General features: G+C 45.2%; 1 protein-coding gene across 4 annotated transcripts in view; it reads right to left on the reverse strand.

Annotated features, from left to right (window-relative positions):
- The window catches only part of EI24 (EI24 autophagy associated transmembrane protein), a 30,084-nt gene that overhangs the window by 493 nt on the left and 12,731 nt on the right, over nucleotides 1-16,860 (reverse strand). For all 4 annotated transcript variants that reach the window (XM_040431107.1, XM_040431104.1, XM_040431106.1 and 1 more), the window contains 7 exons: nucleotides 16,255-16,321; nucleotides 12,425-12,549; nucleotides 2,868-2,987; nucleotides 2,051-2,162; nucleotides 1,703-1,814; nucleotides 1,511-1,585; nucleotides 1-403 (listed from right to left, as the gene is read on the reverse strand). The exon at nucleotides 1-403 is cut by the window's left edge and continues 493 nt beyond it. In XM_040431107.1, the coding sequence (XP_040287041.1) occupies nucleotides 259-403; nucleotides 1,511-1,585; nucleotides 1,703-1,814; nucleotides 2,051-2,162; nucleotides 2,868-2,987; nucleotides 12,425-12,549; nucleotides 16,255-16,321 (756 nt within the window). In that variant the 3' untranslated portion in view covers nucleotides 1-258. The remainder of the gene's footprint in view (nucleotides 404-1,510; nucleotides 1,586-1,702; nucleotides 1,815-2,050; nucleotides 2,163-2,867; nucleotides 2,988-12,424; nucleotides 12,550-16,254; nucleotides 16,322-16,860) is intronic.

Below are 16,860 nucleotides of genomic sequence, written 5' to 3' on the forward strand. Positions count from 1 at the left end.
GTTGATTCTTAAAGATTTTATTACAAACCGTAAAAAGTGGATAATCCAGGTCAGGGCTGCACTAGTTTGACACACGCAAAAGTTTTACAAACGTGCAAAAGTCTCAGGACTGGGGGAGGGGGGGGGGGGGGGGGTCCCATCAATAAAGAGAGGAACAAAAAGAAAAAAAAACAAAACACAGAGTGGCAGAAAGAACACTTGTGACAGTCGGAAAGAATTAAAAACATGGTGGTCGACGGGGACGGACTTTTCCTCAAATCAATGTCCCAATGTGGCCTTGTGTTTGGCAGGAGACGGGTGAGGGCTGGTAGTCGTGCTCAGGTTGGACTGCAGGTACACAGTCTTGTGAAAGAGCCGGTTGCTGAGGAAAACAACCAGTGAGAAGAGACGCAGCTGGAAGTGGCTGTCAATACAGAAATGGAGGACAATTAGACTGCAGATCTCGTGCCCACTTACCTGCTCTGCATTCAGGTGGTACACAAGGCATTTGGAAAAACACCACTGCAGTTTTTTTTTTTTTTTTTAGCCAAAGCCAGAAGTGGATCATCTTTTATATTTCTAAATTTTGTTTAAATCCATTTCTGGCATTAGCCCATTTCTGGCACACCATTTCTACCTCCCCTCTGTACCCTTACTGCAGACTGCTAGCATTTCATTCATAAACTTCTAGTAGAAATAATAAAGGAATGGCACAACATAGAGAGATAAGAATAGATGCTCCAGAATTGTTAGTACGTTGGAAATGCATGTAGCTATTAAAATAGGCATGTCAGGAGTGGTGAAAGGTCCTCTTTAAAGAGTAACTGTGCTTTACAGAAACTTTTGATATGTTAGAGTAACATATCAAAGGTCTTGATTGGTGAGGGTCCAAGTGCTGTGACTTCTACCTCACTCCTGAAGACTGCCTCAATAGAAGTCACTTCCTTTTTATGATCTTTTCTTGCTAAAGGGGTTATTCAAGATCTATAATGCGCCCCCCCAATATGCCTGGGCCCCTCACATAGGTTGTACTTACCTTGCTTCCAGGCACCCGCATCACTTTTGATGCTGGCACGGCCGCCGATGTATCTCCACGTCACGCAAATGAAAACATCCGGCGACAGAGGGAGGGGTGGGTGGGGGATGTCAGCCAATAGCAGGCCACTACGGGGACAAGCCTCCCCAGCATCACCCGCGAGGTAAGAACAACCTCTGTGAGAAGCCTGGGCATATGGGGGGGGGGGGGGGGGGGTGCATAATAGATCTTGGATAATCCCTTTAAGAGTGAATGAATTTTTTATTTATTTTTTGCTACAGAAACTAAAACCTTCTTCTGATCATGTCCAACTGACACAGCTATGTATCACATGCAAGACACATTTGTATCCCCTGGAAGTGAAAAATGAAGATTCCTATGGAAAGGCAGCATACGGAGATCTTGAAAACCCGCGTGGAACTGTACATTTATTTGTGGGAGCTGGAATGCCACTTTAAGTAGTGTCCTTTCTATACTAGGTAAGACAATACTTACTATGCCTTCCCAGGTGTCTTTGCTTCATTTGCACTGATGATAAAGAGAGGGAAGAGAATGGAGAAGAGGCAGCCACTGCAAAAGTGGGAACATTATTATCATGGAGAAATGAGCAATCAGCTGCTACCAATATGATCAAAACATTTTTTTTTTAAACACACAACTAAATCTCAACCAGCATAATATGCAAACCTGATGATATAAGATGACTGCATGGCTGTGAGTGAAGCGAGAGGCAAACCAAAGCCAAAGTAATAAGGCCAGTTACGCTCAATGTTCGATAAACGCTGATGCATCTCAATCCCTGGAAACAAAAAAATACAAAAAGAGAAAGAGAGAGGAAGAAACAGAAGAGAAAAGGATAAAGAGGTAAAAAGACAAAAAAAGAGCAAAAAAGCGAAACAGAAGGGATGTGAAGAAACAAATAGTGAGAAAGAAACGAAGACAGAAGAGAAAAAGGCAAACAGACATTATGACATTAGTGTATGGTTCGTTGACTTTTGTTATTAGGTGACTATCGATAAAGGAAACAGTTTTTACCTTTGTTGAACCATCTGTATTCAAAGCAGTAGAGGGAGTAGAGCAGAGACATGTGCAGCAGACTGATGAGCTGTCCAATCACTTCTATTGGAAAGAGACTGACAAACATTCCCTGTAGTCACACAGAAGACAAATCTCAGCCCATGTAAAATACAGTCACTCATGTGCTGACATCTGACCATATGGACTGTGATATTGTATTATTCTCATCTACTGTAAAGAGATTTTTAATAGATTTTCCCCTTTAACATCATGAAGTTCTTTATTGATATTTATATCTGGCCACATTTTTGCAGTATGAAGTAACTGTACATGTGTACTAACCTTTAGGTGGGCCTAGATGTCTTGATACCATCATCTTTCTTTGTATCATATGGGTGTCGGCCGAGTGCCATGTTGGGCACTGGTCGACGGAGCCTGCCCACTTGTAGACAAAACTCTTTGTGACTGTTACTTTACTTAAAGGGGTTCGCCGGGCTTTTAATATTGATGACCTATCCTCAGAATAGGTCATCAATAACAGATCGGCTGGAGTCTGACACCCGGCACCCCCGCCGATCAGCTGTTTGAAGAGGAGGCGCGCGCCGTACCAGCGCTGCCTCCTCTTCACTGTTTACCTTCTCGCCGTCGCTTGTGCAGCGGTGAGCAGGTATAATTACACCTAACCGTCCGATTCATTTCAATGGGATGGATCGTTCCCATACACTTGTATAGGAGCGATCTGTCCCATTGAAATGAATGCGACGGCTTGGGTGTATCTATAGCCTGGTGACAGAGCAGCTTGCTGAATATAGTCTAGAGTAGACTCTAGAGTTACCTGAATGAGGAAAAGAGCCTGCAGCAGAAGGTTAAACAGCATGTCAGCAATGATCTTACTGACACTGGGAAAGGGCTGTGCTTTTCTACCGGACATCTCAAAAGCCAAATCTGCAATGTCCTGGAAGGAGAACAGAACATATTACTTTTGGCCTTACGTTATCGGCAATTAATATCCCTTCAGTAAAGATTTATGAGGAGCTTTTCAACTGTACAACTGTATTCAATCATCTGATAAACACAGCTCAAACAAAGTCACTTAAAGGGGTTATCCTGGAAAAGATAATGATTACTTATCCTCAGGATAGGTCATCATTATCACATCGGAGGGGTCCAAGCCCCGGCATCCCTGTCGATCAGCTGTTGCAGGGAGCCGCTGTGCTCACCGAAGCTCTGAAGGGCAATGCAGGTTCCCAGCAGCTTTCCACGGACAGCGCCGAACATTGTATAGTGGCTGTGCTTGGTATTGCAGCTCAGCCCATTGACTTGAATGGGGTGGAGCTCTAACTAGGCCATGTGACGATGTACAGTGACGTCCCTGGCCTAGGAAGAGGCTGCAGTGCTCAAGGCCTCTTCTAACAGCTGATTGGTGTCGCACCACCGCAGCTCTGATACTGATGACCTATCCTGAGAATATATTTTCCTGGATAACTCCTTTAAACTTTAGGGATATCAATCTCATCAGTTAGGATGATGCCACACAGCGCAGTTGGGAGGCAGTTAGGCTAAGGCTACACAGCAACAGCAAGTTGCAGAAAAGTAATGCTACACAAATAGGTATGGCTACATGGCGACATTTAATAAAATTTATTTCAATGGTGTCGCAATGTGACATGCTGCGATGTGACAGTGGCAAAAAAATCCGACTGTCGCGTTGTAGTCACAGCAAGTCGCATTGCGACACCTTTGAAATATATCACTTTTTTTTAAAAAAACATCTCTCCTACGCCCTGCTGCTCCCTCCTGAAGTTTTCGCGCTCAGTATGCCAATACGAGCACTGGTACAGGGAGGAGAAGACGCCAGGGTTTCACAATGGGCGTCTCCTTCTCCCAGCCTGTGCCGCGATCCAATCACATTGGAGAGCGTTACAGTCAGGGAGAAAAAACTTCCCTGGCTGTGACACTCTCCGATGTGATTGGATCGCGGAACAGCCAGGGAGAAGGAGGTGCCCATTAAGAAAATTTGATTTTTGCATTTACCGTAAAATTCGTTTATCGTTCAATTCACTGGGGGACACAGCATCATGGGTATACGCCCAGCTACCACTAGAAGGCGACACTAGATATTAAAAAGGTTGGCTCCGCCCAGGTGGGCTGTTCCCTCTTCACAGACACTAGGCTAATGAGTTTGTACCAATAGCAGTAGAGAGAAACAAAAGCAAATAACCAACATGTCCTGGACCGGGGAAGGATGAAGAGCAGGAGCCTGGTGACAGAAAGATAAATGAAAACAAAGAGTGGGATCTGTGTCCCCCAATGAATTGAACAAGAAACTGATTTTACGGCAAGTACAAAAATCCAAATTTCTTGTTAATGTCATTGGGAAACACAGCACAATGGGACGTCCAAAAGCAGTCCTCGAAGGTGGGAAGGAAATTTCATGCAAAAAAGTTGGACGCATAGGTGCAGGAGAACCATGTGACCCATCAGGACCAGGAGAGGCCATAGCATTAAATCGTAGATAGAAAACTAAGGAAGTGAGCAGAGAGGATCCAGGACCAGGAAGAGTCCAAAGAGAAAAAAAAATTATGGGAGACAGTCACGATCCCAAGGACAAGTGCCTGGGAAAAAAGGCCATATGCAAGAAAGGAACAAAGGGAAACACCCAGCTCCACCCAAGGTGGGAAAAATAAGAAGCTAGAGAACAGGGAGCAGGGCTAGATGTCCTGCGCAAGAACCAAGAGTTGAACAAGTGCGCATTAGAGAGCCCGAGGAAGGATCTGGAAGAGCCAGGGCTCCCCCTGAAGAAACAGGAGAGCAGCACAACCGGAAGGCATCTGTTGGTAAGGACCTAGCACTCTGCATATAGAAAGATGCTCCAGGAGGAGGATCTATAAGAGGACAGACCAAACAAGAAATATTAGACTATGAGGGAACCAGGCGGGAGAGAAAATGCCTGGGAAAAGGACAGGAGCAGTCCTGAACCAAGGAAAAAACTTCCTGGAGACAAGCTAAAGGAAGACCCAGTGGACCACCCCTCGACAAAAGCAAGGCGATACCATAAAGCCTGGAAGCAATGGAACCCGATCAGTAAGAGGATCCAGCAAGGAAAAAAACCCTCTAAATTGTCTGACACCAAAAACATGGCCTGTCCGTGGCAAACACCATGTGAAGGCCAGGGTATAGAGGAAACAAGGAAGCACTGGAGGCTGAACGATTGAGAGAAAGAATAGCAAAGACTCACCATGGGAAGTGAGCAAGCCTCCTTCCACTGCAAGGCAGGTGGGAAAAGAGAAACACCCTAGGAGAAGGTGGAAACCCCATCCTGCCAGAGAAAGCAGCCAACCCCTGGGGAGGAGGGGAGTCCTCGGTAATGGCCAGGAGAAGTGAACGTAATGACATAAGTCCCGTACAAAGGAGGCGAGAATCGAGCCTCAAAAAAAAAACTGGAAAAACATCACTGTGAAATGTAAGACCAGAGAATCCCTGGCCACATGAAGTCTCAGGAAAAAAGGAACCAGTCGCAGGCCATCCCAGAAGTGGCCAAAACTAATGTAAGTTGCAAACAGTAGCAACAACACCAGGACCTGAACCTAGGGAGACGGGAAGAGAGGTTAGAATCTCAAGAGGGAAACAAGACTATGGGGACCCAGGAGGGAAAAAAAACGAACAAACCGGGCCTAAAGAAGCAGTCGTCATACAGAGCATGTGCGGTCAGAGATGCCATGAGTAGCTTCCCCAGAGGAAACAGGCCAGTGAAGGCCAGGGTAGCTAGATGGTCTAAGAACCATTGGGCAGGGACTCCAAGCAGAATTACCCAGTCAGAGGCTCAAGTAGGGTCCACAGAACTGGACCACATGAGGACAATAGCCAGATTATCAAAGGAAAAATGAAATGTAGCAACCATAGGGAAAAACAACATCGGCCATGGTTAACCAACCATCCCAAGTGTAGTGACTAGCATTCTGTATAACACTATCGCCAGACATCCATATGTCAGAATTCGCCAGGGAAAGCCGGGAGAGAACACTGACATGTAAAAGCCAGCTACCAGCAGAGCAAAATGAAATCCCCGAGTAAGGGGATGGGGGGGGAAACTGACAGGTGCAGACAATGGCAAGGCCCAAGCGAACAGCGCTTCTGTCATGTAGCACAACTAATCAGAGAATATAAGAGTACCAAGAACGCCCCGACCACTCTGCTTGATAAAAAAAAGAGTTAGGTGTAATGGCTACAGCATTTGGAGATGGTACAGGTACCCCACCTCTGCATGGTGCACACTAGAACCAGACAGGTGCAATGGCTACAGCATCTGTACTTCGCCTGATAAGGGAGAAATACGACTGCATGATGCCCACTAGAACCACACAGGTGTAATGGCTACAGCCTCTGGAGATGGTACAGGTACTTCACCTAATAATGGAGTAATATAGTGCATCAAGCGCATTAGAACCGATGCTGCCGCATGAGGGCAGGGATTTCTGTCCTGGAAGTGACCCGAGGACACAGAAGTGGAGCAGGACCTAGTTGAGACAACCCAAGGTCGATTACGAGACCTGGTGTATGAGCGTGAGCGTATCCAGTTAGCAGAGGAGTCCCTGGGGGAGGGGGAGGGGGCAGAGGCAGCTACATTTGGGCAGGCAAGCGGTCCAATAACTCCACCATGAATTGGGAGGGTAGGGCTAAATTCCCTATGGCCTGGGACAGGGAATGGGCCCATTCAGAAGGGGCCTACACAGAAAGGGGGGGCAGGGAGCCCGCCTGGAGACCAAGCACTGCGCACAAACAGGGTCAGGCTGACCGCATGGCGACTCTCTACAGCAACGGTTGCACTAAAAATACGTGGCGACCCCGAAGGTGGGCTGGGAATGGGGGACTTCTGAGCATTGCCAGCCTGGAAGCCGTAAAAAATTAAAAACAGTCAGCCGGAGGCTGTCCTACCGGACCCTAGGTGCTGTGTCCCCGAAGGGGTGCTGCAGCAGCCGCAGAAGCGTGCAGGAAGGCTGTATGGGATGATCCTTGATGCTGGCAAGATGGAGGCCCTGAAGCCGAAGTTAAGTGAAAACTCCGCCCACGGGGCTAAAGCCCGCGCTTGAATGAGATAGGGGGGGAAAGGGGCCAGGAAAATAGTCCGGGAAGCTAGAAGGGGCGGGAGAGGATGCGGCCTAGTCAAGGTAGAGGCCAGGGCCTTGATTAATGAAGCAGCCGGAAAAAGTGAGCCGCGAAAAGCCGGGGGCCCTCCGGAAAGAAGAAGAAGAAATAAATAAAAAATATATAAATAAATAAAAAAACACACACACACACACACACACACACACACACACACACACACACGAGGAGGAGCGATGCTCATGGAGGGGAAAAACAGGGCAAAAGTCGCACCTGGGACCCAAGGACAGGCCAGAGAAGATGCGGCCTAGTCCCGGCAGAAGCCAGGGAATAAGGTAGAAGGGAAGGCTGGGGAGGGGCATGGGTGGCCAGGAGAAGAAGGGTTTCCCAGGCCCCCCGAATAAAGTGAAACCCACCCCCAGGCCAAAGGAGGGGAACTAACCCGAGACTCCATGGGACAGGGACGCAGGGGGTAATACTTACCCGTCCAGCGTCTTCAGGCGCCGCAGTGTCACCCCTTCGGCAAACTTGCACTTACGTGGGATTACCGGCATGCCACTGCAGATGCAGTAATGGGGGACTGGGTGACCGGCGAGGTACTCAAAGTACGCGCCCGCGGGGGGTGCAACTAAAGTGGTTATCCACGATGGAGCCCCATCCTGCAGCAGGCAGAGACCTGCAGACGAAAAGAAAAAGGAATAAAATAATAAAAATAAAAAAAGCAGCAAGACCTGCAAAAAAACAGCAGATCATGTCTGCCTCCTACAGACACTAGACTGATTAGCCTAGTGTCTGTGGAGAGGGTACAGCCCCCACCTGGTGCTGTATCCCTCAATGACATTAACGAGAAACCCTGGCGTCTCCTCCTCCCTTAGTACCGATCCTCGGTATTAACATACTGAGTGCAAAAACTTCAGGAGGGCGCAGCGGGGCGTAGGAGCGATATTTATAAAAATTCAAAAAAACACCTTTTGCTTTGCACACTCTTGGCATTCTCTTGATGAGCTTCAAGAGGTAGTCCCCTGAAATGGTTTTCACTACACAGGTGTGCCCTGTCAGATTTAATAAGTGGGATTTCTTGCCTTATAAATGGGGTTAGGACCATCAGTTGCGTTGAGGAGAAGTCAGGTGAATACACAGCTGATAGTCCTACTGAATAGACTGTTAGAATTTGTATTATGGCAAGAAAAAGCAGCTAAGTAAAGAAAAACGAGTGGCCATCATTACTTTAACCACCTCCGGACCGCCGAACCCAGCGACGCGTCCTGGAGGTGGTTGATTCATTCCGCCTGGACGCGCCGGCGCGTCCTCTCGCGAGACGAGAGATTTCCTGTGAACGCGCGCACACAGGCGCGCGCGTTCACAGGATCGGAAGGTAAGCGAGTGGATCTCCAGCCTGCCAGCGGCGATCGTTCGCTGGCAGGCTGGAGATGTGATTTTTTTAACCCCTAACAGGTATATTAGACGCTGTTTTGATAACAGCGTCTAATATACCTGCTACCTGGTGCTCTGGTGGTCCCTTTTGTTTGGATCGACCACCAGAGGACACAGATAGCTCAGCAATATGTAGCACCAAGCACCACACTACACTACACCCTTCCCTGTCACTTATTAACCCCTGATCACCCCATATAGACTCCCTGATCACCTCCCTGTCATTGATCACCCCCCTGTAAAGCTCCATTCAGACGTCCGCATGATTTTTACGGATCCACTGATAGATGGATCGGATCCGCAAAACGCATACGGACGTCTGAATGGAGCCTAACAGGGGCGTGATCAATGACTGTGGTGATCACCCCATATAGACTCCCTGATCACCCCCCTGTCAGGCTCCATTCAGACATTTTTTTGGCCCAAGTTAGCGGAAATTTTTTTTTTTTTCTTACAAAGTCTCATATTCCACTAACTTATGTAAAAAAATTAAATCTCACATGAACTCACTATACCCCTCACGGAATCCAAATGCGTAAAAATTTTTAGACATTTATATTCCAGACTTCTTCTCATGCTTTAGGGCCCCTAGAATGCCAGGGCAGTATAAATACCCCACATGTGACCCCATTTCGGAAAGAAGACACCCCCAGGTATTCCGTGAGGGGCATATTGAGTCCATGAAAGATTGAAATTTTTGTCCCAAGTTAGCGGAAAGGGAGACTTTGTGAGAAAAACTAACTTGTGCCAAAAAAAATAAAAAATTTCTATGAACTCGCCATGCCCCTCATTGAATACCTTGGGGTGTCTTCTTTCCAAAATGGGGTCACATGTGGGATATTTATACTGACCTGGCATTCTAGGGGCCCTAAAGCGTAAGAAGAAGTCTGAGATCCAAATGTCTAAAAATGCCCTCATAAAAAGGAATGTGGGCCCCTTTGCGCATCTAGGCTGCAAAAAAGTGTCGCACATGTGGTATCGCCGTACTCAGGAGAAGTTGGGCAATGTGTTTTGGGGTGTCATTTTACATATACCCATGCTGGGTGAGATAAATATCTTGGTCAAATGCCAACTTTGTATAAAAAAAAATGGGAAAAGTTGTCTTTTGCCGAGATATTTCTCTCACCCAGCATGAGTATATGTAAAAAGACACCCCAAAACACATTGCCCAACTTCTCCTGAATACGGCGATACCACATGTGTGACACTTTTTTGCAGCCTAGGTGGGCAAAGGGGCCCACATTCCAAAGAGCACCTTTAGGATTTCACAGGTCATTTACCTACTTACCACACATTTGGGCCCCTAGAATGCCAGGGCAGTATAACTACCCCACAAGTGACCCCATTTTGGAAAGAAGACACCCCAAGGTATTCCGTGAGGGGCATGGAGAGTTCCTAGAATTTTATATTTTTTGTCACAAGTTAGTGGAAAATGATGATTTTTTTTTTATTTTTTATTTTTTCTTACAAAGTCTCATATTCCACTAACTTGTGACAAAAAATAAAAACTTCCATGAACTCACTATGCCCATCAGCGAATACCTTGGGGTGTCTTCTTTCCAAAATGGGGTCACTTGTGGGGTAGTTATACTGCCCTGGCATTCTAGGGGCCCAAATGTGTGGTAAGGAGTTTAAAATCAAATTCTGTAAAAAATGGCCGGTGAAATCCGAAAGGTGCTCTTTGGAATGTGGGCCCCTTTGCCCACCTAGGCTGTAAAAAAGTGTCACACATGTGGTATCTCCGTACTCAGGAGAAGTTGGGGAATGTGTTTTCTTACAAAGTCTCATATTCCACTAACTTGTGACAAAAAGTAAAAAGTTCTATGAACTCACTATGCCCATCAGCGAATACCTTAGGGTGTCTACTTCCGAAATGGGGTCATTTGTGGGGTGTTTGTACTGTCTGGCCATTCTAGAACCTCAGGAAACATGACAGGTGCTCAGAAAGTCAGAGCTGCTTCAAAAAGCTGAAATTCACATTTTTGTACCATAGTTTGTAAACGCTATAACTTTTACCCAAACCATTTTTTTTTACCCAAACATTTTTTTTTTTTATCAAAGACATGTAGAACAATAAATTTAGAGCAAAATTTATATATGGATGTCGGTTTTTTTTGCAAATTTTACAACTGAAAGTGAAAAATGTCATTTTTTTGCAAAAAAATCGTTAATTTCGATTAATAACAAAAAAAGTAAAATGTCAGCAGCAATGAAATACCACCAAATGAAAGCTCTATTAGTGAGGAGAAGAAAAGGAGGTAAAATTCATTTGGGTGGTAAGTTGCATGACCGTAGCAATAAACGGTGAAAGTAGGGTAGGTCAGAAGTGTAAAAAGTGCCTGGTCTTTTAAGGGTGTTTAAAGGGTTCTATCACTTGGTATGACATAATTAGCTGTCAGACACTAGCGATCTGCTAGTGTCTGCTCTGGCCAACCATCCTACTATAATCACTTGTGGGGCAGCGGTTTTGCTAAAAAAACTAACTTTTATAAAATATGCTAATGAGCCTCTAGGGTGCTATGTGGGCGTCATTAGCACCTAGAGGCTCCGTCTACCTTCATACACAGCCGCCGCCCAGCGCGTCCCTCCCAGCCCGCCCATGTCCTCCTCCGTGTGAAGCAGCGGACGAGTTCTCGCGCATGAGCCGTGCGCGGCTGTATTCGGCGCATTTGAGATTCTCAGCTCGGAGCGGTCAGACATTCAATGCGCATGCGCGGCTGTATTCGGCGCATGCGCATTGAATGTCTGACCGCTCCGAGCTGAGATCTCAAATGCGCCGAATACAGCCGCGCCACGGCGCATGCGCGAGAACTCGTCCGCTGCATCACACGGAGGAGGACATGGGCGGGCTGGAGGGACGCGCTGGGCGGCGGCTGTGTATGAAGGTAGACGGAGCCACAGGTGCTAATGACGCCCACATAGCACCTAGAGGCTCATTAGCATATTTATATAAGTTAGTTTTTTAGCAAAACCGCTGCCCCACAAGTGATTATAGTAGGATGGTTGGCCAGAGCAGACACTAGCAGATCGCTAGTGTCTGACAGCTAATTATGTCATACGAAGTGATAGAAACCCTTTAAGCTATAGGGGCTGAGGTGGTTAAAGAAATGAAGGTCAGTCAGTCAGCCGAAAAATTGGGAAAACTTTGAAAGTAAGGGCTATTTGACCATGAAGGAGAGTGATGGGGTGCTGCGCCGGATGACCTGGCCTCCACAGTCACCGACCTGAACCCAATCGAGATGGTTTGGGGTGAGCTGGACCGCAGAGTGAAGGGCAAAAGGGCCAACCATGTGCTAGCATCTCTGGGGAACTCCTTCAAGGACTGTTGGAAGACCATTTCAGGGGTTTACCTCATGGAAGGCTCATCAAGAGAAGGCGAAGAGTGTGGAAAGCAGTAATCAAAGCAAAAGGTGGCTAGTTTGAAGAACCTAGAATATGACATATTTTCAGTTGTTTCACACTTGTTTGTTATGTATATAATTCCACATGTGTTAATTCATAGTTTTGATGCCTTCATAGTCATGAAAATAAAGAAAACTCTTTGAATGAGAAGGTGTGTTCAAACTTTTGGTCTGTACTATATATATATATTTTATATACACACACATGCAATGCAACAGCTCTCTGCAAACCAAATAAAGTACAAAAATGCATAATTGCTAGTGCTATACTTATAAATTAGAGATGCTTGGCAAATACATTTTGTACAAAATAATAATAATATTATTATGTATATATTTTATACACACATCCTATTCCTTCCAACTCCATAACCACAAACAGAAAAGCAATTTCTACAACATAAGCTGTGGGAAACCATAGTGCCCTAGCCTTATATATGACAAAAACGCTCACCTGGAACCAGATGGCATTGACCACTTTGCTGAGGACAAAGAGGGGAAGGACCCAGAGCGCACTAAACACAGAGGTGAGGATAAACTCCAGCCAGGACCAGACATCTCCATGCAAGGACGGGTCACCTGACAAGACATGCAATTCTCAGGAGATGCGTACAGTGCTGCACATCATGTTGAAGTTCAAGTTCAGTTAGCTACCTTATAAACCTTAAAATTTTTTAATTATTATCTACTTAACGTATTGCACATAGGCCACAATATATCGTTGCGTATGCAATAAATAAAAATGGGGATCAGCGATACTCAATGTCAGACAGGAGATGCAAAAGCAAATAAGAATTTTTGGTGTATAAAAAGATAAGAGCCCCTGATCCCAACTCAAATATGGGATTCAGTTATGGGTTCCACATTGTAAAAAGGCTATAGGAGAGCTAAAAAGGGTTAAAAGGTGGATGACTAGACTATTAACTAGTCTCTTATGAGTCTGGAAAAATTAGGGATGTTCGGGTTGGAAAAACTTAGAGGAGATCTCATTGCAATGCATAAACATATGTGTGGTCAATACAAAGAACTAGCACATGAAGGAACAGGGTAAGGCGGTGAACTGGGAAAATCAGTCATACATGTAAAGCAGAAGTCAAAGGTTTCAAACATGGCACTGACCCATGGCGTTGTTCTAGAGCAGACACCTGCCTGCAGGGCCATAAATACAAAACTCAAAACAAAGCGGATGGTGTGTTTTTTTCCCATTTTAATATTTTTTTTCAGCTTCCCTTCAGATTGCACCATTTAATATTCTATTACAATTAGAAAATAACTTCTCCAGCCAAAAAATTGCCCTCATGTGGCTAGGTGAAATGGAAAGTAAAAAATAAATGGGCTAAACATCTAAGTAGGAAAGAGTTCTTCAAGAGTAGTCAAATTGTGAATGCTCTACCCCAGGGATGGGCAAACTGCGGCTCTCCAGCTGTTGTAAAACTACAAATCCCAGCATGCCCAGACTGCCTACAGCTATCAGCCTACAGCAGGGCACGATGGGATTTGTAGTTTTACAACAGACTGGAGAGCCGCAGTTTGCCATCCCTGTTCTAGCCCCAAGAGGTAGCAAGGACAGATACCATGTCAGATTTTAAATATGGCAATAATGGTTATACTTAATCTTGCAATGAATGAATGTATAGATGATGGACAGGCTAAACCTGATGGACCTTTGTCTTATTCATACCAGCATAACACATGCGATTTGCCCCGTAGTGGGCGGTGTAATTAAACAATTCTTTCTTCCATCTATCACAATAAGTACACACTCCTCATTATTGCAATACAAAGTAGGAAAATTCTTGGAATTATGAAAATCACAGGATCGATACACATATTAATGATTTGCAAATTATAAAAATAAAAAATATAATAATGGAAACAAAATATTCAAAACAGCTCAATTTATTCAGTATTGAGTGTCATACATGGTTGTATATATTTGTAGCTTTCTGTCCAGATGAGATAAATGGAGCTGTGTACCGATTTTCTGCGTGGATTTGCATGCGGAAAATCTGCTCCGTAGGTCATGTACATTGTGTTCTATGAAAATTTGAAATTCTCATGCACACAATGCAGATTTTTTCCTACGGTGCAGATTTTAGAATCCGCAGCATGTCAATTTTTCCTGTTTGGATTTTCTCTATTCACTTCAATGGGGACAGTATGGACCGCACGGATTTCTCTGCGAACACCTACAGATTTCAGTGCGGATTGCCCACACAATACTTGAACGTGTGCATTTACCCTTAAACTGCTCAGGGGAATTTTTATTGCTGGATTGGTACTAAGCTGAAGCACTGACGAAGGGAGAGTGTGACTTCTGACACTTGAGTCTGCCTTGTACGAGGCTAATCTCAGAAGAGCATGTCCACTGCGGAAAACAGGCTCCATGTGTGAGCGCTATTCCCCGTTATGGACACTGCTTCTTTCACAGGACCACACGGCATTAGAATGATTTATAACGCTGTGTGTCTCTACCCAACCTTGCATCTACTGAATTGTTCTGACATAATGTTGTCAGTATAATTCAGCAAATGCAAGCTCAGACAGTGACACACAGCGTTATAAAGCCATGCAGTCCTGTGACAGGAGCAGTATTCATAACGGGAAACCACGCTCCCACACGGAGTCTGCTTTCCACAGTGGACATGCTCATCTGAAATTAGCCTAAGTAACAAAGAATGGACATCACAGATGAGCACCCCTACCCCATACGGATTAAGAAACCATATGCAAATTGATAATCTGCTGCCCAGTCACCAACTAGGGACTAGAATACTGATTTAGAGGGACAGCTCTGAAACCCGAATCAAGGGCCAAAATTATAAAATATGAGGCTGACCATATGAATAGTGTTACCCAAGATTTGAGTGTGTTCCCATATTTCCTCCTACCCCCAAGGATTCAGAAGGACTGCAGCTTGTAAGTTGGGTTTTCCTTTTCCCCCCCATTTATTTCATAAACAATGAACCCTTTTATGGTATTAAAGTGTCTGATTTACCAGGCAATGGATCTGTAGAGCATACAGAGTCTAACATTAAAGTGTGACTTGTCGCCTTACTGCTGGAGAGCAGAGAAAGCATGTGGTGGGGTAGCTATTGGCCTGGAATTCAGTAGGTGGTAGCATGTATCTGGGGTACATGGACTCTGTTGCGGTGTGAGATATGCTCAATTTGCAGCCTGAGTAGAAGGTGAGCGCAAAAATGAGTAATAAATTATCCCTTGCAGTCACACCTGTGTCACATGCTATGGCAGTACGTACGTGACACACTTGGGTACGCAAATCATCATATGCTGCTGGCAGCTCGGTTGGCAATTGCATCACTAATGGACCTCCAAGATGTGCTACATGGGAAGACAAGTCTGGAGATGCTGCAGGGCACGGTACAACAATTTGTACTGTTAAAAAAAGGCTCCTGGGATACTTTGGAGAAATGGCCGTACAACTGATCTGTTTGTGTAACTGAAATGAAGAATACAGGGTCAGGCTACCATACATTATACCACCCTACACCATAATCCTGGGAGTAGTACCAGTGCGACATTCCCTTGTGAAGTCCTCCTCATGATGTTGCCCACGTGACCTCCAGACCAATCTATGGTTATCACTGTATGCGAGACAAAAACAGGACTCATTGCAGAAAAGGATAAACCTCCTTTCCAGCCTCCATTGCCATCTTGCTGTGCACCATGAGAGCAGTGGTGTGAGGTCAGTGGAACACATGTAGCTGGACGTCTGGCTCGTAGCCCAATGTGCAAACGTATGTTGATGGTTTGTGTAGACACTGCGACGTCCAATTTCACTTACACTACAGAATGGATCACTACACTCCATCCTTCTAATCAGATGATCCATCTGTGCAGAGGATCACCTCTGTGCACCTCTTGTTATCATTCCGGTTCGTCATCGTTCTCCCAACCAACGTGATACGTTAATCAATGCTGTGACATCTTGGCCTAGGAGTTTGTGACAAGTGGCGATAACTGGCATGTCCATGAACAGGAGGCATTGCACAATCATCCCACACAATTTTTGAGGTTTTATGTGGCTAAAAAACAACAACAACAACTTTGCTTTCAATCTGGCTTTCGTGCCCCTCCAACATGCCACAAATTGGAGCTAGGTGCTTGAAAATTTGATCATCAACAGATCTTACCGACACCTGGTCTTCCACAGTTTGCAAAACCTTACAGCTTGTCCTTCTTAGTGTCACAATATCAATGTTGAGGATTTTTTATCATAACTAGTGCGATGATGTCATGAGTTTAATCTGGGCTGTTACTCACCAATTATTCTTGCAGTGACTGACTGCAGCAGGGGGATAAACATTCGGTAGAACAAGAAGAGACTTAGCTGCAAAGAAACCACAGACAGTATAACTCCAAGTCTGATAAGAACACTGAGCAAATATTCAACATAATTTATAACACACGGTTCTCAGAATGGAAATGGATGCAGCAAGTAAAGGTAAGGGACTATGGAGCACATTTAAAGAGCCAGCTACACAATTTTGCATGTAAAATAGTACAAACATAGTGTCACCATTTCCCCCCCAAGTTTTATCACAGCCAACTGTTATTAGTTTATTAGTGTGGGAAGTATATAATGCCAGAAAATATTATGCCAGGTCAGACCTATCAGAAGGGAGATTACTTTACTTTGAATAGGCTAGCAATATCTGATCGCCAGCGGTCCGACACACGCACTTCACCTGATCACCTGTTTAGGGGCAGCTCGAGTGCCCGAACTACACAGCTTGGTCCATTCTTTATTGGACGAAGCTGGTTAATGAAGTGACCAGGACAATGCTTGTTCTAAATTAACACCCCATGCATGCAGCATTTTGTGTAGATTTTCAGCTATAAGGCCCCTTTCAGACGAGCAAGTTCCAC

This window comes from Bufo bufo, chromosome 1 (genome assembly GCF_905171765.1).
Source record: "Bufo bufo chromosome 1, aBufBuf1.1, whole genome shotgun sequence".
NCBI classification, from domain to species: Eukaryota; Metazoa; Chordata; class Amphibia; order Anura; family Bufonidae; genus Bufo; species Bufo bufo.